Source organism: Zootoca vivipara, chromosome 2 (genome assembly GCF_963506605.1).
Source record: "Zootoca vivipara chromosome 2, rZooViv1.1, whole genome shotgun sequence".
NCBI classification, from domain to species: domain Eukaryota; kingdom Metazoa; phylum Chordata; class Lepidosauria; order Squamata; family Lacertidae; genus Zootoca; species Zootoca vivipara.
The window spans coordinates 48252054-48272576 of NC_083277.1; the positions used below are offsets into that span (position 1 = coordinate 48252054).

Sequence of the window (20523 nt, forward strand, 5' to 3'; positions counted from 1 at the left end):
CTATATTAGAATGTTTCTTTCAGCCTAATCCCAGCAGCCTGGGGCCAATATTGTGTACCCTCTAAAGATCCATGTTCTGTAGCAGGCATAGGCAACCTTGGCTCTCCAGATGTTTTGGAACTACAACTCCCATGATCCCTAGCTAACAGGGCCAGTGGTCAGGGATCATGGGAGTTGTAGGTCCAAAACATCTGGAGAGCCAAGGTTGTATGCCTGTTCTATAGCAACAATGAAACCATTAAAATGATATGTGTTGTACTACTAGTAGTACTAGTTGTACTACTTAGAACCCAGAATGCTTTAGAAGAAACCATAAGACTGTCAAATTGAACCTTTTAGCCAAAGACAGAAGACTGCATGTATCAGTCCCCTTACAGAATAACCTAAAATGCATTCAAACCCGATGCGTGTATTTCAAAATGGTAGGCATTAAACATTTTGGCCCCATTTCAGGGAAAGCTGTGTCGTATCTAGTGTTTGAATTCATATAATTTTCATCATTAGGTCGTCCCAAGCATTTTAAAGAAAATTTAAATCCAGTGATCTTGCTTGGATCAGTGTGTCTGTAAATGTGACAGCTCTTCCCATCTCAGTAAGGGGAAAGGACTTCAAGGTATTGGGTACACTGCTTATTGCTGTTAACTTTCAGGAAGAGCCTGACCATTCCTTGCAAATTGTTACTCACCAGCTGTAGTTCAAAAGACCCAACAAGGGCTGTAAAAATTCCTGTGTTTACTTGGAACTTCGAAAAATGAGGGTGGCCATGTAGATTCTTTTTTTTTGGGGGGGGCGACAAGTTCTATACAGATATGTTGAACTACCCAAATTGAAAGGTGCTTTCTGTTTACCTTACAGAGTGAAAGAGAAGGTTCCAATGAACTGTACTATTTTTATCTGCCCAAAAGATATTTGGGTTTGTGTTCGTCAAACATTCCCCCTCCCCTCTTGCTACATGGCATATTGCCTTTTTGAAAACAAGGGGATTTCAAACACACTTTGTAATGCCACGTTCAAAGGAAATCAAGATGCCCTTGGGGAAGCCTAACTCCTTGGCCATGTCTAACAAAATCCTTTGGATCCTGGCCAAGTAATTAAAAGGATATTATACTAGTATAGTGTATAAATGGTTCAGGCAAAGTGGTGTAATATTAAGCTTCTAGATACTTTTGGGTAGCATCTGTTGGGGTTTTAAATGAGAAGAGTGAGTGTTCATTGTTTTACAGACTACAATTGCCGTAGTTAAATTATTTTTGAGGAAAGCATTCTCCATGGAAACTTGCCCTCTGACCTTGGGTTTGTCATGTTTAAATGGACCTGAGCTTGTTTCACTATAAACCTATTGGTTGATTCAGTCTGACGTAGTGACGACATTCAGATTGATCATATTTCAGCTTCATGACCTGAACTGAAAATGAGCCCTCTGTACTCAGAAGAGGCAACTTTGCTCCTTCTTTCATGTAGGTGGGGAAATGACCCAGAAAGCTGGAGTTGACCTTAATTTCCAGTGTGGATGTAGAATGAACCTATGGTTAATGGCTTCCAAGCAAGCCAGGATCAGACAGGCAGCCAACTTTAAACCATAGCTTGATATCCCAGTTTGTTTGAAAGCTATTAACCATAATTTCCTAGTGTGGATGAAATGGGGAGCTGTGGATAAATGTGGCTTCCTTCCCTGTGTGTACAAATGTGGGAGCAAAAGCAGATGTGTGCAGGGGGTTTGTTCATATCTCTGCTTATTAAATTGAGGTATGATGGTCCAAGCATGACCAGCATGTTGCTTCAAGATGAAAATCAAATGCAGACGATAATCTTTTTAATGGGTTTGTGTAACACTTAAGGGAATTTGTTTTTAAATTACAAGCATATTCTCTTTCTAAATTATAAACTAGGTAATAGAAATGAATATCAGTATCATTATTTTAATAATAGTAACTGTATGTATAATCCACCCCTGAACCTGAAGGTTCCCAGGGTAGTATGTAGGGTTGCCAGACTCAATAGAGGACAGGACTTCTGTGCCTTTAATTGCCCTGCTCTCTTTTGAGTCGGGAAACCTTAAAGAGAAACCAGCAGACCCTTTGTTTAATTTCCAAGCAAAGGGTCTGCTGGTTTCTCTTTAAGGTTTCCAGACTCAAAAGAGAGCAGGGCAATTAAAGGCACAGAAGTCCTGTCCTCTATTGAGTCTGGCAACCCTAGTAGTATGCAACATTTCATCAAATGCAATGCAAAGCATTAAAATGTAGTATACAGCAGGTGACATAAATAATAATAAAATGTTTGGTGCATTTCATGTACAATATAATGGAAATGATTTCAAAAAGTACTAGCTTTATTTTCCTTTGGTTAAAACCCACTAAGTTTTACTTTCAGTAGACTCACTAAAATAAAGGGGCAAAAGTTATTTGTTTGTTTGTTAAAGAATTGTATTCAGCAAAACGCTAAGGAGATTCTTTTTAATAACAACAGCAACAATTTTTATTAGCTTCCAACAGTGTATAAACAAAACAAGAAGTTTTTCCCATTCCCATCCTCCTCCCTCAGGAAATAAAGAATAATGTATAAGATTTTGTCATAATTCCATAGGCATGGCCAGTGGTTCTACTCATCAGGATGTTCATTTCAGTATTTTGTGAAGGGGTACCAATTTTTTTTAAACAACAACAACAACAACAGATGTGTTTTTAAGGCATGTACCCTCTTTGTTAGTTTTTCGGTTAGGGGAATTAGCCATACATTCCGTCTCCATTATGTGATATTCCTTTCCAATTCTGTGCTTATAAGCTGTCATGCTAAGAAGATTGTTCTGTCTTTTCTGCTTGCCCAGTAGAACAGTCTTACCTCTCCTTCCCTTGTGTGTTGTTCTGGGGCATTCTCCCGGCCCTCCTGCGGATTCGGGGAGCAAATGAGGGGAAAGTCCTACTGATCTACTGGGAATCAATGTGCTGGCTTCTCCTAGTGGAATATGGCAATCTATATTTCTATCCTACCCTCCCTCCCAAAGGAGCCCAGGGCAGCAAACACCAAAGGGATACAGGGGAAAACACTTGCATTTGGGAGCCCCACTGGGAGCAGCTCTACCTGAGAGCTCTAGAGTGGAGCCAGATGCTGCTTAAAGTGGGGATTGTAGTCAGCACTGAATTTAAATTTGAGCTGTGGCTGCAAAGCAGAGGATAGGCCAGATCTGGATCAACCTCATCAGCCTGATCCAGTTCCCCACTCCTTTGGAGTAGGCAGTGTGCTTTTTGTCATTTTAAATAAGCTTTAACCAGTAAGCCTGGAACCAACTTTCATTTTATATAAATACGATGCTCTCATATTTGTCCCTTTGCTTTGTTCCTTTCCATCATGAACCACTGTTTAAAAATCAACAAGTGTAAGTGAAAATAGTCACACACCTATGTTTATTTAAGAATAAATGCCAATATAACAAATGGGGATTTGTTATCCAGCGACCTAATAGCAACCAGACCATTCATGTTTGCACAACATTCGAGCAAACGTTCACAAATATATTCGCACGTCAATACCTTTCTCTGCCCATCTTCAAATGGAAGAGAGGTGGTGATTTTCTTCCCTTGTGCAGAAGTGAAAAGTCTTTAAAAAAAATAAAAATCCACGAGTTGCCGTTATGATTTCTTAATGGAGACCTCTCCATCTCCCTCTTCTCCAGCCACAAGTGCACAGAATGCACTTCAATCCCTGACCTCAGAATGAATCTGCATCAGTCTCTTTTTGGGTGGTCCCTCTGCAGTTCCCTTCTTATTGCAACATACTGGTTTTGAACCTCCCATAACTTGAGGCCAAATAGATAGGAAATAGATGCGTTGATGATAGCAACATATTTCCCCCTCATGCGTGTCTTGACCCATTCTCTTTATCATCAAATGGAGTATGGGAAGTGATGAGTGCTGAATCTTCCCTGTCTCCCTCCTGCAGCTTACCTATCCTCATTCATTTGGTTCAGGCCCTTTCCTGCCTTTCCTGCTCACTTCTGGGTATTAGAGCATTGAAAGAAGACAAGTGCCCAGAATAGCTGACTAAAAGAAGATAGTAAAGGTACACGGGTGGCGCTGTGGGTTAAACCACTGAGCCTAGGGCTTGCCGATCAGAAGGTTGGCAGTTCGAATCCCTGTGATGGGGTGATCTCCCGTTGCTCGGTCCCAGCTCCTGCCAACCTAACATTTCAAAGGCACGTCAAAGTGCAAGCAGCGGGAAGGTAAACAGCATTCTGTGTGCTGTTCTGGTTCGCCAGAAGCGGCTTAGTCATGCTGGCCACATGACCTGGAAGCTGTACGCTGGCTCCCTCAGCCAATAACGCGAGATGAGTGCTGCAACCTCAGAGTTGGTCACGACTGGACCTAATGACCGTTAGGTCCAGTCGTGAATGACTCTGGGGTTGTGGTGCTCATCTCGCTCTATAGGCCGAGGAAGCCGGTGTTTGTCCGCAGACAGCTTCCGGGTCATGTGGCCAGCATGACTAAGTCGCTTCTGGTGAACCAGAGCAGTGCACGGAAATACCGTTTACCTTCCCGCCGGAGCGGTACCTATTTATCTACTTGCACTTGACATGTATATGTGTTCATTTTAATGTTAAAGTAGCTGTGCCTTCTGCTTTGCATTGTGATGTCATGTCAGAATTTGGTACTGAGGGGTGGACTTCAACCCATCACTGTGACTCTAGGGCAGGCATCCCCAAACGTTTTGGCGTACAACTCCCATGATCCCTAGCTCACAGGACCAGTGGTCGGGGAAGATGTGAATTGTAGTCCAAAACACCTGGAGGGCCGAAGTTTGGGGATGCCTGCTCTAGGGTAAAAAGAGAAATACTAATTTACAACCCAATTGGTTTTTAAGAAAGATGCATCAGTGCAATTCAAGCCACCAGGAAGACGTGTATCTGTTAACTGCTTATTATTTCCACATAATTCCTACTATTAACTGTGTGTTATAACTGCCTGTTATTTCTACAAAATGCTTTAAAAATTCGTCACAAAATGTGTGATGCAATAAATAGAAGAACCTTTGGCACTCATCCGTGCCACTCCACCCATGCTAGAGCATTAAGCAAAAGCTGTTTCCCAGTTCTTTATTTTAAGATTGTGGTTCCTTATTTGATCCGAAGGTACAGATATAGTTTAAATAAGGAACTGGGATTTGAATATCTCTGCACCCTCAAATACGTTCTGGGCTATTCTTATAACCAATGCCCTATAACATATCACCAATGCTCTATAAGGTTTCATATGCCCTATAAGCCCTATATGCTACAGCAGCATATATTTTTGTTTTTGAACATGCACTATCCAACAGTAGGCATAGAACATAAATAAAGAACTGGATTCTTTTAGGGTACAGCTTGCTAATTAGATGGATGTATTGGTACGAGTGGCCCAAAGTTTTGGGGTATAGAGATGTGGGATTTGGAAGGAGGTATTTGAAATGGAGAAACTGAGGGCAGTGAGAGGGTTTGGATCCCCCTCCCCTGCCACTTTGTGCTCAAAATTGCAGTCTCCTAAAGTTAATTTTCATAGTGAAAAATGTACAATGATATGTCCTAATGGGCAGCCACATAACCTATTGTTTACACTGTTGGGCTGCATAAAGCATTGGTCTGATTCACTAAGCTATGTTGTTGTTTAGTCGTTTAGTCGTGTCCGACTCTTCGTGACCCCACTGCCTCCCGCAGCTTGGTCAGACTAATGTTAGTAGCTTCGAGAACACTGTCCAACCATCTCATCCTCTGTCGGCCCCTTCTCCTTGTGCCCTCAGTCTTTCCCAACATCAGGGTCTTTTCCAGGGAGTCTTCTCTTCTCATAAGGTGGCCAATTCTTCGGAGATCAGCCTTCTTTATGGTCCAGCTCTCACTTCCATACATCACTACTGGGAAAACCATAGCTTTAACTATACGGACCTTTGTCGGCAAGGTGATGTCCACCTTGTACTGTATTATAGCTCGCTGTCAACATGCAAGCATACTGTTGTCCAGGATGAAAACTGTTGCCACTACACTCTTCTCCTGCTACACTACCTAGAGATAACCCTTAGCTTGACTCAGCATGATGTCCAATTGCAGAATCATGATTTGTCTCAAGCAGCTGTGGTTTTCTTCCTGGGTGCCATCATGCATACTTGTTCATGGTAAGTCATAGTTTGACTTAGTGGCATTGTTTAGACATCTCTGCTTGAAACGCCATCTGTGCTTCCTGTTCATACACATCACTAGTGAAAGCAGCAAATAGGTATTCAAAAGTTTGCCACTAGTTCAACATTTTGGTTCATCCTAATTAAATTATTGCACAACTGTGGGGTTTGAACAAATAGCTAGGTGACTTTTATTGCTGTTTCACTGTTCATGTTGCAGTTTGTAAGTGACATTCTTACGAATAAATACATACAGTATAGCTTTGTAAACTACCATTTTTAGTTCAACACAAAAGTCTAATTCCATCCATCCAAGAGGGCCACTCTTGTTGAGAACTGAGATCAATAAACAAGACAGGAGAATTGCCCTTGAACACTGCAGGTGTACACACGTTTGGGCTCATTTGTTTTGAAATGGAAATAGTAAAAAAACCTAATATGATAACTTAAATGTGGGAGATGTTTGAATGCTTTCTTTTTCAAAGCATAAAAGGTAAAAGGACCCCTGACCTTTAGGCCCAGTCATGACCAACTCTGGGGTTGCGGCGCTGGTCTCGCTCTATTGGCTGGCGTACAGCTTCCAGGTCATGTGGCCAGCATGACTAAGCCGCTTCTGGCGAACCAGAGCAGCGCACGGAAATGCTGTTTACCTTCCTGCCGGAGCGGTACCTGTTTATCTACTTGCACTTTGATGAGCATTCAAACTGCTAGGTTGGCAGGAGCAGGGACTGAGCAACGGTAGTTCACCCCGTCGCGGGGATTTGAACCGCCGACCTTCTGATCGGCAAGCCCTAGGCTCAGTGGTTTAACCCACAGCGCCACCCAGGTCCCTTTTCAAAGCATACTTGAATTTTAATAATAGGGTGAGAAGTATAATGTAAAAACATAATCTGTCATCACAAAGAAGGTCTCTTTGCTGAAATACAGAGATTCTGTTCAATTCTGTTCTCCATGACTCAAGAGTTTCTAATCTGAACTTTTAATGGTAGGAGTCATGTGTGCTGCAGACGGCTTTTCTAACAATTACCCCTGTAATATGAAGTGTAATTCAGCACTATGCTGAAGTCACCTTGATTACTCATGAGGAAACTATGCAAAAAGTGAGCAGTAGGAGCTGCTACTACTACTCATGAACACATATCTGAAAATGACAGAAGTACAGAGGCTTACACAGATTTGTGTAACAGTTACCCTTCCCTTTTTGAATGACTTCAGTTGACATATGGACAACAGAGAGGCAATTATGAAGCAAAGGTTAAGGGGCTAGCCTTTATCAGCCAAGCGTGCTTGCCTTATGGTAACCTCAGTGTGGAAGATAGCCACATTTACAACTTGTGTAAAGGCATCATAGTCCTTTTGCTACATCAGGAGAAGGATTGCAACCAAAGTAGTGTCATTGCCTTGCTGTTCATAGTTTCATACTGACCCAGTGCTAGCAGTGGCGGAGGGGCTCAGAGGGCCCTTCCACCATTCTGATCTGTGTTTCCTAACATAGTGCATGGTCCAGAGATCTGCCCTGGGTGATGGGCTCACAGGACAAATGAGACTTCAGCTATGTTCCTGGGGAAAGAACTAGCAGGGCTATAGATCTGTAGGCTTGGGGCATTGCATTTTGGATAAGTTAAGGCGGCAGGTGAGTACCCATGGACATGAACCAAGCTTGGCTCCATTCAAAACTGGCACTACTGTCAACCTATAGGGCAGGCATGTCAAACCTGCGGCCCTCCAGATGTTTTGGCCTACAATTCCCATGATCCCTAGCTAGCAGGACCAGTGGTTGGGGAAGATGGGAATTGTAGTCCAAAACATCTGGAGGGCCGCAGGTTTGACATGCCTGCTATAGGGGAAGGGAGGATGGTCAGTGCTGCTGCTGTGGCAGAAGAGAGGACAAAATACTCCACAACTGCATTGCGTGGGGGGGGTGTATTTTGGGAGGGGAGTTGGCAGCACCATACCAAGGGCCTCCAGAAGTCTGGGCCTGGTTTTATGTGATGCTGATGTATACACACAACATACAAAATAGATGCTTCAGTTGAGGCTTAATAGTTCAGTCCTCTACGTGTCTGCTCAGGAACAAATCCCAATGGGTTTTTTTTGTATTTGATGGCTGCCTAAATCTCTCACTGGTATGCCTCTAAATACCAGCTGCTGGGAATCACACATGAGAAGAGTACTGTTGTCTTCAGTCCCTGCTTGTGGGCTTTCCATGGGCACCTGGTTGGCCATTGTGAGAAAAGGATGTTGGACTAGATGTGCCTTTGATCTGATCCAGCAGGGCTCTTCAGTTAAGTAGGACTTTCATTAGTTAGGGTTCCTAATCCTATTTGTTTGCATGCCAGTGGAACTTACAGGAAGGAGAAGAAGGGAGGACATGAGGATATCTTAATCTTAAATTCAAAAGCCTGCAGATGACCCATTACTCCAGTAAAAACATGATTTCAACAGAATCAATCCCCATAAACTTTTCTAAAGGAGAGAGTTGTAGTCCCTTGTGCGACACTGAGTAGGGTGTGCGGTATTGTGGAACCATTGTGTTCTGAGCTCCTTGTTAAGAGTATACATAGACTGGTCATAGACTGAAGTCAAGAATGTCTCTGCTCTGCTGACTTGTGAAGACAGTGCATTAGTTTAACATTGGCTACAAACTTGTCAGAGCAGTTTTCTTTCTGTCTCTGTGTTCTAGTTAGCCCCAGGAGGAATTCTGACTCAGCTTCCTTATGGGTGCTGTTGCAGCAGCACAGCCTCTACCTACATCCGCCAAAGTGCCTTAGGCTGCAGAATCAGTAATTCACCTCCAATCTTTCATTACTGCTTTCCTTGGTATTTCCCCCCTCCTCCCTTGACTTTGGCAAGCTGCATTTTTAAAAGCCATGGGTGGAATTCAAAGGTGCGCTATTATTACCGACGTTCCGTCTGTGCAAGCATATCAGCTTGCCAGATGATATAACCCCCCCCCCCCTGTTCTGGGGGTACTCTTGATACCCCAACCCTATTTCAGGGGGCATAGGGAAGGGGAGGAGGAGGAAAGTCGTGTTTGTTACCTGAATTCTACCCCATGTTACCTGTTTTCAAATCCTGACATATTTCGGATGCTACACTTTTTCTGAAAGTTTTTGGAGTTAGTCCAGCCTTGCTTTCCAGCTGGATGCTGAAGACAGGGGTGGCGCCAAAAGCTGCAGATGGTGGAGGCACTAAGCAACAACATTGGAACGAGAAGGGCAATGTAGGTTTTGAAAAGGTGCGAGCTGTCTTTCATTTCGTAAACTCATAGAATCTGTATGATACTAGGTAGCAGGGACTGCTCTCACCCCTGTAGCTCTCCCTATGACTGCACAGGCAGGCATGTACAGACATCACTGTAAAGAGGAGGTACTCAGTTCTGTGTCTCTTGGCTTTCCAGTGCACTGTATTTCCAGCAGGTCAGACAAGTTCTGCATGAAAAGACTCATGAATTACTAAACTGTTTTAAATGGAGAGGGTGTGGTATTGAGCAAAAGATAGTAGTGAGCCAGGAAATTGATTCCTCAGGCAATTCTCTTCATTTATGTATTTCATTAATTATATCTCCTTACTTTCCCCTTTGCAAAATAGGTGGTGTTGCAGATGATACTGGTATGCTGGATGAATTTTAACCCATTTTCTAAGTAGGATTCTAGTTTTGCTTAACAATGTTGGTTCCTTGCGAGTAGATAATCTATCACTACAAGATATGTCTTCTATATACAGGTTTTCTTTGGTGAGACTCCTGAGGGGTAAGAGTCCATGGTATTCCTGAATTCCTTTCTAGTGCATGGACTATAAATCAACACACAGGGCTCCTGTCTAATGCTTTTGGTTGCTACTTGGCTAGGAACTCCCCGTCCTGGCCTAAGCTGATCCTGGCAAACTGAATAGAACCATTAGCCAGAGTGTTTGAGTTGTATGTAATACAAGTCCTGCTCAGAACAGAGCAATTGAAATTAATGGACAGGGCTGACTTGGGTCCATTAATTTCACTTGGTTTAGTCTGAGTGGAGCTCATATTGGATATAATCCACGGAATGCTCTCCCCAGGGAAGTTTGCCTGACGCCTTCATTATACACCTTTAGGCAAAAACATTCCTTATTAACCAGGCCTTTGGTTGATTTGATTGACGTGCTATTCCCTTTTAAAATGTGTGTGTGTGTGTGTGTGTGTGTGTGTGTGTGGGGTATTATTACAGGTGAAGATAGAAATTAGTGTCCAAGCAATGCTGTGATACTTTGTTTTGAATTGCTGACCCCAGCATGGGGAAATGTTTGGGCTCTGCTTCAGGCATCAAAATGCCTTGGACCAGCACCAATACCCTGGCTTCATTTTGCAAAAGCAGTGTTTCCTAATGAAGTTGAATGGAGAAAAATATATGGCTAGAGGAGGCAATCTTGAAATATACCACTTGGTTTGGAAAAAGTGTACAAAAAACAACAACTAGGAGGCATGTAACAAAGCTTGCTGTATTTAGTAGATGTCAGCATCACTCTTATTATGCTGAATTTTTGAATATTATAGGATAAATGGTTTTTAGTTTTGCTTGCACTTGCAACTGCAGGCAGAATTACTATTTTGTGAGGGTTAGCTTATTTTTAAAAGTATTATCTTAATCTTCTTAATCTAAATGTTTGTGAGCAAGCTCTAATTCCTTGCCCCCATAATGCATAGCTGCCAAGTTATCCCTTTTTTAAAGGGATTTTTCCTTATGCTGAATAGGCTTCCTCATGAGAAAAGGGAAAACTTGGCAGCTATGCATAATATGTTTAACAAAACTTCTTAATAAGAGTAGGAAAAAAGTTAATGAAAAAAATTAACCTGATTACTGTAACAGGCATTGCCTTTCTGCTTCAGATAACTACAATTTCTTATATATATACCGTACACTTTTATAGGTAATAGTTCAGTTACATGTTCTGTTGACATGAAGTGCATTGGCTAAGAGTCAGGGTGTCCCTGTTTCAAATGTAACCTTAGCCATAAATCTGTTAACAGCACCCAGTGCAGAGAGGAAGGAAGCCGGAGAAGATAACACACAGGTAAACGCCCCCTGCGATATACTGCTGGGTCAAAGCGCCATCACACTCTGGCCCTCAAACCGTCCTGGATGATGTATCGATATATCACCCAGCACTAGCATGGGTGACCCCTGCTTTTGGATCAGACAGGATAGACAAACTACCTGGTTTTCATGTCTTCATAGGTTGTGATATTACAGTGGTGCCTCGCTAGATGAATTTAATTCGTTCCACGGTTCAATTCGTATAACGAAAAATTCGTTTGGCGAATCCCATAGGAATGCATTGAATTTATTTATTTGTTGCCCATAGGAACACATTAATTGAATTTCAATGCATTCCTATGGGAAACCGCGATTGGCTAGATGAATTTTTCACAAAACGAATTCGTCTTGCGAGGCAACCTCTGCTCGAAAAATCTCTTTATTAAGCGAAAAATTTGTCTTACAGGGCATTCGTCTAGCGAGGCACCACTGTACTGGTTTTGCTTGTCAAGGCAACCTCTCTTGTTGCCTTCCCAGCTTAGATTGGGTGCAGCACTATTGGATGCCAATTTTCTGGACAGTGTGGTGGCCAGTTCGAATGCTTCCACTGCAGTACATGTGGGCATGGCAACATGTGGATGTCCTACCCCAATACTGTATCATAACTTTCCCCATGGAAAATTGCCTATTGGAGGCTGAGTGCAGCTGGGACTTGTCAGAGACTTGATGCCACTGAAGGCTGTCTCCACGGAGCCTCACAGATGTTGTGGGGTTGTGCATTCCCTCCTCAGAGGGAAAAGCCATGACCTAATCCTGTTCCCCACATTCCCCACAAAGCCCACACATCTAACAGAGTGCTCCTGGACAAAGACTAGTTCTCGAAAACCAAGGAAGCAATTGCAGTTTTTTCCAGTTGCCTGTAGGAGACAGTGTTGTATTAAATATATATCTGGAAATTGATGTCTGTCTGTGTCCTAGAATTCCCATACAATTCCTTTGTTACAGTGGGGAGAGGGGCGGCTGAAGAGTTTTCTGGAACCTCAAAAGACTTGTGGCATAAGTTTTCTTATGAACTAGGCGCCACTTTATGTATCTGATAATGTATAATGTTCAGTTGGCAGTTACATAGTGGTTAGTGAGAGAGAGAGAGAGAGACAGAGAGATTGTAAACAAAGGATCCAAAAGGCCATAAAATGCAAGAGATAGTAGTAGGTCTGTAGTATTACTAATCAGAGCTGAAATGTATGCAAGATAAGAACAAAGCAGCCGATTCACAGCAGCAGTTACTGCTAATTATCTTTTTAGCCATAGTGGCCTTGTGTAATGCCTGTAGTGGGAAAGAAACCCACATTCTTTTAAGTCTGATTTGAATGGAACGTGTGTGTGTGTGTGTGTGTGTGTGTGTGTGTGTGTGTGTGTGTGATACACACATACATAGCCATTAGCATTCATCCCCCCCCACCATGTGTCACACACAGTTGGCAAACGGTACTTTTGTTTTTTTTTAAAGACAAAAGAATCTAACATATCATACTTTTATGGTGCCATGAGGCTTTTTTTGTGTTTGCTGTTGAAAATATTTATAGTATTTCTAAATGCTAGAGTAAGGTAAAGGTAAAGGGACCCCTGACCATTAGGTCCAGTCGTGACCGACTCTGGGGTTGCGTGCTCATCTCGCGTTATTGGCTAAGGGAGCCGGCGTATAGCTTCCGGGTCATGTGGCCAGCATGACAAAGCCGCTTCTGGCGAACCAGAGCAGCACACGGAAACGGCGTTTACCTTCCCGCTGTAGCAGTTCCTATTTATCTACTTGCATTTTGACGTGCTTTCAGACTGCTAGGTTGGCAGGAGCTGGGACCGAGCAATGGGAGCTCACCCTGTCGCGGGGATTCAAACCGCTGACCTTCTGATCGGCAAGCCCTAGGCTCTGTGGTTTAACCCACAGCCCCCCCCCGCTAGAGTAGTGCAAAGCAACAACCAACATCCTGAAATGAAAGACTTGGTAGTTTCTGGCTAGCGTGAGTAAGTATTATCAATAAATGTAGATTATGAAAGACCCTGGTATTTGTCTTTCTCATGTCTAGAACGCATTGCACAATGACACATGCTTAGTGCTGATTGTATTCCAGTCTGTGCTTCATGCATACTGGTTACATTCTTACTGAATTATTTTATAAGGCCTGTGGGAATCATTTCCTTGGAATAACAGACAAAGCACTTTTTTTTAATGTTAAAGGTGCTTTTTAGAGGGAATTTACAACTTCTTTGCAATAACGTTTATTGGCGTGTGTATGGTATACTGGATTTCATATAGTGGGGCTTAAGGTTAGGTAGTGAGGGAAGCAATTTTCCTGCTGCTTGCAGCCTTGCCCCTGCCCCCTGCAACATATCACTGACAATTGCTGCCCAAAGTAGGGGGAGAGATTTCCATTTATGCTCCCTAGCAACCTTATGCCAAATTTGCTCCAGAACGTTGGCAGATGAGTGATTGGATGAGGTGACTCGTACTGAGAGAATTAGCAGCCTCTTGGAGTGTGACATCAATTACCTGGATTGGTCTATGTGTCAGTCACTGTGATTCAATATCTCACTGCCCTGTCTCAGATAAATAGATGTGCAGCTCTCCCCTCCCCACAACCTATTCTGGAAGCTCATAGCCTGTTACACTGAGCTATGCCTCCAAGGTGGTGCCTTTGTGAATGTATCTCTTGCCTCTTGCCTGTGAGACTAGACATTGCCCCCTTGCAGTGCCCCTGCATCTAGTGCTGCTCCTGGATGTCTGGGTGGTGGCAGTGGCCAGGAATGTGCCCCCCAGCCCCCCTAAGATTATTCTGCCACCTATGCCCTTTCATAGAATGATTGTGTCTACTTTCTGTCCCATTTGCCCTCGTAATAGCCACACTGGACATGCTGTATGGCGCTGCTGTTAAAGAGTGTTCAGAAATGCCACTGCTAGGCTACTAACTGGTTTCTCTTCAGATCGTATAAATCTTTCGCCTTTTACTAACTGGCCCTTGGGTCATCCAGTAGTAGCTCTGCACCAGTGGAAAATGCTTCTGCTTGTAACCCCCCTGTACTGCAGCTCCCTGTGCCATATCCTGTACTCCAACCCTTAGTGGGTAGTGTGGATTAGTGAAAATCAGGTGCTGTGTCTGTGCTAAGCCACGGCTGGATTCAGTCTATAATCCCCCTCCTTAGGTGGCAGGCTGACACAAAGAGAATAACCAGAGTGAGCAATACATTCAGGTGGCTGAGTGGAATCCTTAAAAGATGCTGTGCTTCAGACCATTTAGGAGTTGACAATGTCAACACAGCACTTTGAATTGGGCTCAGAAGCAGCCTAGAGAACAACGACCATTATACTTTTTGGTAGTAATGCTCCCTCCTGTGAAAAAGCTCTTACTCTTGCACGTTGTTTCACATTGGATACACTTTGAAAATGGTGCCTTTCCCCCCCAAACAGCATTTGTATTGTTGTTGTCTGTTGCTTTAGTTTTAATCTGAACTTGTTGTTTGCTACCTTGTGGGTCCTTGAAGTGCATAAGGGTGAGGTATGTGCAATCCGTTTCTTGCTTTGTGGAGTGGGGAGCCACAGTTTGAATCTTGCTGTTTCTTCCCCCTCCCCACTGGAATGTATGGTAGGCATTGCCCTTGTGGGGGCCATATTTAAATCTGTGAAGAAGAAGAAGAAGAAGAAGAAGAAGAAGAAGAAGAAGAAGAAGAAGAAGAAGAAGAAGAAGAAGAGTAGTTTGGATTTGATATCCCACTTTATCACTACCCGAAGGAGTCTCAAAGCGGCTAACATTCTCCTTTCCCTTCCTCCCCCACAACAAACACTCTGTGAGGTGAGTGGGGCTGAGTGAGAGACTTCAGAGAAGTGTGACTAGCCCAAGGTCACCCAGCAGCTGCATGTGGAGGACCGGAGACACGAACCCGGTTCCCCAGATTATGAGTCTACCGCTCTTAACCACTATACCACACTGGCTCGGATTTACGTGGTTGTGTGCCAGCATCCAGCTTGCCATGCTGTCACTAGACCTGCTTTCATAGTGTGCATTCTTCCTTGTCCAATTGGCTCTCTTCCCTCTCGCTTGCAAATTGCTTTTTCCTCTTGTGCAGACACCAATTACAGCATTGTCTGTGTGGAATGCCTGATACCACAGCAAGCCTTGAGCATTTCTCTGGGATGGGCGTAGCTTTTGCTTTTTGGACAAATGTCCTATATACTGGGCTATGGACAGGGCTGGTTGCTGTGTTTGGAACAGCACACGCCTTTCTTTTCTCACCCATAACATTGTTCCTGGGGAAATGCTTGTCTGAGTGCTGTGGCTTTATTTGTTTTTGCCGTCAGGAGATTATCTGAGGACCCTAATGAAGCTTGTGGCAACAGGTGTCAGTTGCTGTTCCTCGAGTCATTGGAGCATGGAGGCTTCATAAGAAGGGGAGATACTGAGGGGTGGGGTGGGGGTGTTGATTTAATTCATGTTATTAACATGGTGTGTCTTTATCATGATTTGTCTGACATTGCTGATCTTTGGTGCCTTCCCAACCTGGGTACTGTAGAGATGCGTTCTGTGCTTGGTGTGATGATTCTTGGGTCCCAGTTGCCAGGCAAGGTGTAGAAGTAGCCAACAGTTTTGCTGCAATTGTTTGTTTCTACTGGTAAGAGTTTTGCTTTCTACTTAACTGCTGAGAGTGTAGAGGATGCATTTATGCTGGTGGGGCGCTGGTGTAGTCCCAAAGTAAATGAAAACTTATTAGGAGACCAAATGAAAACAGGCTATTATCAAAGTCCACAAAGAAATAGCATGAGTACACAAAAAAGGTTAGCTAAAATTTATAGAGATACTAGTTTGGAAGATGCTCTACAATTTTAGAAATAAAAAGAGAATGAAAGAAACTTAGGTTTGTTGATTTTATGAAGGTGGTAAATTTTAAACTGAAAATGCAAATTTAGACAACCCAATAAGAGAACTATGATTGAATAACCAAACGATCAAGAGACCCTCAAAATAAATGACCTTTATGTAAAAGTTAGTTGCTTTTATGAAGAAGTCAACCTTCTAGTGTGAACCCGTGTTTCTAGAGCCTAATGATTTACTATACCCTCATATGCTGCCAGAGCTACTTACAATATAATATAATAAATATAATATAATACAATATAATATAATTAATAATAATAATACGTCAGACAAAACAAATCTAATTTCTTTAGACTGGTTGGTAAGGGAGTTTGGATGGAGAACAGATTGAACAAGGCTTTTTGATACTTTTCTACAGACACAATAATAAGTAAAATGAGTGCACTGGGAACAGAAGATAGCATTAAAAGGTTGGATACACATGTTATTTGAAAACTAGGAAGTAAACAGTAGTCTGCAAGTTTCACTTTTTTAAGGTTATTTCTTTTTTGATACCTTAATTGCAGTCTTGTATTTCATAGAATCATAGAGTTGGAAGAGACCACAAGGTCCATCCAGTCCAACCCCCTGCCAAGCAGGAAACACCATCAAAGCATTCCTGACATATGCCTGTCAAACCTCTGCTTAAAGACCTCCAAAGAAGGAGACTCCATCACACTCCTTGGTAGCAAATTCCACTGCCAAACAGCTCTTACTGTCAGGAAGTTCTTCCTAATGTTTAGGTGGAATCTTCTTTCTTGTAGTTTGAATCCATTGCTCCGTGTCCGCTTCTCTGGAGCAGCAGAAAACAATCTTTCTTAACTTTAAGGAGTGCAGAACTGAGTTTGTTCACCAGAAGCATTTCCCCTTTGAAAGATTTTTATCTTAAATCCACATATTGCCATCTTTTAAAAAAATAAGCTTTGAGAATTTTAAAAGCTACTGGGGGTAGGGGATTCTTAAAATACCTTCTGGTGGGAAGCAAAAAAATCCATGTGCTGGTCATATTCCTCTAAATTTCTGCACACCTCTCTTTTGGAAGACTATAAATATTGGTCGATTCTGGTTTAAGACTTTTAAATCTAGGATCAAAGCATTACAGTGAATTTTAGTTTGCACTCCCAGACGCAATACTGGCTCATGCCATGTCCTTAAAATTTTTTTCAAGGCCAGAAGATCCCGTTTATCTAGAAACTTGTTTTATTGCTGAATTGTTTCATGCAATTAGAAAGCATTCCTTGATATCCAGACTAAATTTGTCTCGTTTCAACTTTAACATTACTACTTGTTTTCCTTCAAGGACTCCGATAACTGGCTGTTTCTACCCTTTCCACTGCTTTTTAGCAGCCTTTTGAAAAGTGCCTTAATGCTCCTCCTTGATCTCCTTTCTAAGCCGTTCTCAAATAATGGCATCGTTTACCACTAACCTAAAATCTGCTACATAGCACATCCAGAACTATGCAGTGCCCTCAATGTAGCTGGAGGAATGTTGCCAGGTTTTTGCAGTGAATTTCCGTCTCCAGTGCAAGCAGACATGGTCAGAGACCACATTTAGAAACTGGGTACTGAGCAAGGAAGTAAACAGCAATGCCCCCTTTCCTAAGCCAATCAAAGGGGGCACACAAAATGTGGACCAGGGAAGCACTCTCCCAGAATAGACTTCCTGCATCCTTTCTGGCTGGAGTTCCGTGACTGAAGCTTTCCATGCTTTCTGCAACGTGAAAAATAGACCATATTTAGACAATCTTCTTTATAAAATAAACATCACAATGTGGCATCAAGCCTCCGATGAAGGAGAATCCAGCACCTTCTGCACAGGAAGCTCTTCCTATTGTTTGGTTAAAACATTGTGTTTTAAGAAGTTTACACTTGGGAGAGGCATTTAATTTAAACTGCCTTTGGGTTACAGTGACATTCTCTTTGAACGTGTATCAAATGAAGAAATTTGACTTGTAAAATGTAGGCTTAAGTGGCAGCCTAAGTAGAAGCTTGGTTGGTATCTAATTCTCTTTCACCTAAGCAATACTTGCTTCAAAATGTCCCATTAAATCCTAGCAAATATGCTTAGGATTGCAACCTTCAGCTCCTTAAAATAATTTTAAATTGTACCTGACGAAAAAGTACATAAAACACAGAGGAAATTATTGTCAAAGTATTGGATATCTCACTGCCTGGCTCCACCCTGCCCTCCAACCCCAATTTTTAGTTTTAAGGCATTGATCTGCTATGGAGGAAGCAACGGATTGAATTTTATTGGCTCAGGATTTATATAATGACTGGTTATGGATGCACTACCTCGTGGGATGATGCGCTTGCATCTGTATAAACAACTAGGAAAGTTTAGGTTCAAGGTTTGGAGTGTGGCAAAACAAACCACATCCTGAAATAAGAGCAGTGGAGGGAGAAATCCCTTTTGTTTCTTTCAAGGCAGAGAACAAGCAAAGAGTAAAACCCTTAGATACTAAAATATCCCCTTTATAACTATTTTTTTTAAAAAAACAAGTTTCTATGACTATTTCAAATGTACCAATTTACTGAATACACAATAGAAAGACAATAATTATTTCTCTTGATGTGTTTCTGGGTGAAGTGCAGGTGGCAGCTTAACTAATGGTAACAAAGACATAACTTTTTAAAAACAAACAAACAAACAACGCATTGTCATAGTTGATGGGAGATTAATTTGGAGTTGCAAAAAGCTTATAAGCACAATTAAATTGAAACAGTGAGAAAATTAAAAGAGGAATTTGGCTTCTGCTCCAGCCATTTCAAAACTCCTTTCAGGGGAAAAAAAAAGTTGCTTGCGCTCTAAGCAAAGAGCTGCTGCCGATTTCTTTTTCAATTGTGCAGCGACAACTCTGCTTCCAGTAAGGGCAGAATCTGACATGGCCACTTCTGTGCAGTCTTCAGCTCCTCCTCCTTCCCCGTCTTGCCTTCAAACACTCAATACATTTAGAGACTGATCTTGTGCAGAAAATATCCCTGACATTTGAAGAGCTCCAGGGATTCACTGAGCATGCTCAGTCATCTCCGTCTGCTAGAAAGAGGAAGCCAGTTTACATAGGAGTCATACCAAGCATAGCCTGCATGTCAGTGCAGTTAACTTGCAGCGGGCTGTGAGGAGAATTAGCATGTCTTTGTCCTAGGAAGTCTTTGCCATTCCAGTTTCCCCCTCCCCCGCCCGAAATTTGGCGTCAGATCTGTAAGCAATTTTTAATTGCAATTGGACACAATACATTTCAAACTCTGTCTTCGTTTCTGAAGCCTTTGAGGGGGATTTCCCCCCCCCCTGCCTTCCTTTTTTTAACTCGGTTGTGTGTGGGTTTTTTTTAATATAAAAAAAATACTTTGTTTTGATTAGTCGGAGGCTGGGCCTTGAGCTTGTGGAACTCGGGAAAGAGCCAGGAGCTACTCGCAACAGCATTTCCCCCGTGTTCTCGCCGCTGATTTCTTTGGGGGGGTTTCAGGGCGGAAGCAAGCAAGCTGGTCTTCTTTGCTAGCCCACTAAATGCTATTTATGAAGATGGACCTGTTGAACTACCAGTACTTGGACAAGATGAACAACAATATTGGCATTCTCCGCCAATATGAAGGTAACTTAAGATTCACGCCGCGCTCCGGCGTTATGTCTTTGTAAGTTTGTGCTGATATCTTTTGCTTGCTTGCTTGCCTTTTCTGCGTGGAAATGCTTATTTCTCCTCCCCCCCCCGCCCATTTTAAAGCCAGGCGTTGTGTGTTTTGTCCGGGAGACATTGATCACTTGGAAGTAGCTTGCTTGAAGGAACTTTTGTTTAACGCCCGTCTCGTCGTTTTGAAAGTTTTCCCGTGTGAGATGTCCCCCTCCCCCGAAAATAAATGTTGTTCGTGCGCTCTTTTCCTTCTACACGGGAGTGCAAGGGGGTAGTAGCGTGACAATGACTGGGTGGCAGGGTGGCATGTTGCGTGCGTGTTTTGTGTGTGTGTCTCTCTCTCGGGTCGCCTACTGTCTTTAAGGGCACAAAGGAAGAGTTTTTACTACTCTGCTCCGGGGATGGAAGGGTGCCTGTAGTACAGAATACAGAGTGCCCCTTTGTTTGACTTCTCATTTCCTGTACAGCTCTGAGAAAGCTCTGACACAGAGGGCTGCCTCCCCTCCCCTTCCCTTCCCCTCCACAATCCCACATCTCCTCCCTCAAGAACCACCTCAAGCAAGCTTGCCTGTAGCAAAAAGAAATGCACACAGCCACTAGGAAACACAACTTCATGGCCGTCATCTTCTGGGTGGATTCTTCCTCCCCCCGCGCCCCCCACCCTCATGTTTGCTCGTTTCCTGACAGAGAATTGTTTGTTACCAAGTCCCAAATTTTGCAGTAATCTCCCCCCCCCCAAATACCATATGGATCCTGGCCACAGGAGTGGTAGAATTTCGCTGCTTTTTTTTTAAACTAGCCGAGTTTTTAACCTACGTGCAGTTTGAACAGGCTGTAATG

General features: G+C 42.8%; 1 protein-coding gene across 2 annotated transcripts in view; it reads left to right on the top strand.

Annotated features, from left to right (window-relative positions):
* VGLL4 (vestigial like family member 4) overlaps nt 1-20523 on the top strand; it is a 99793-nt gene that overhangs the window by 13195 nt on the left and 66075 nt on the right. The window contains exon 1 of one of the 2 annotated variants that reach the window (XM_035106219.2): nt 16714-19647. The exons of the other annotated variant lie outside the window; for it this stretch is intronic. Coding sequence (XP_034962110.1) covers nt 19563-19647 — 85 coding nt within the window. The 5' untranslated portion in view covers nt 16714-19562. Of the gene's footprint in view, nt 1-16713; nt 19648-20523 lie in introns of those variants that run through there. 2 annotated transcript variants of the gene reach the window in all.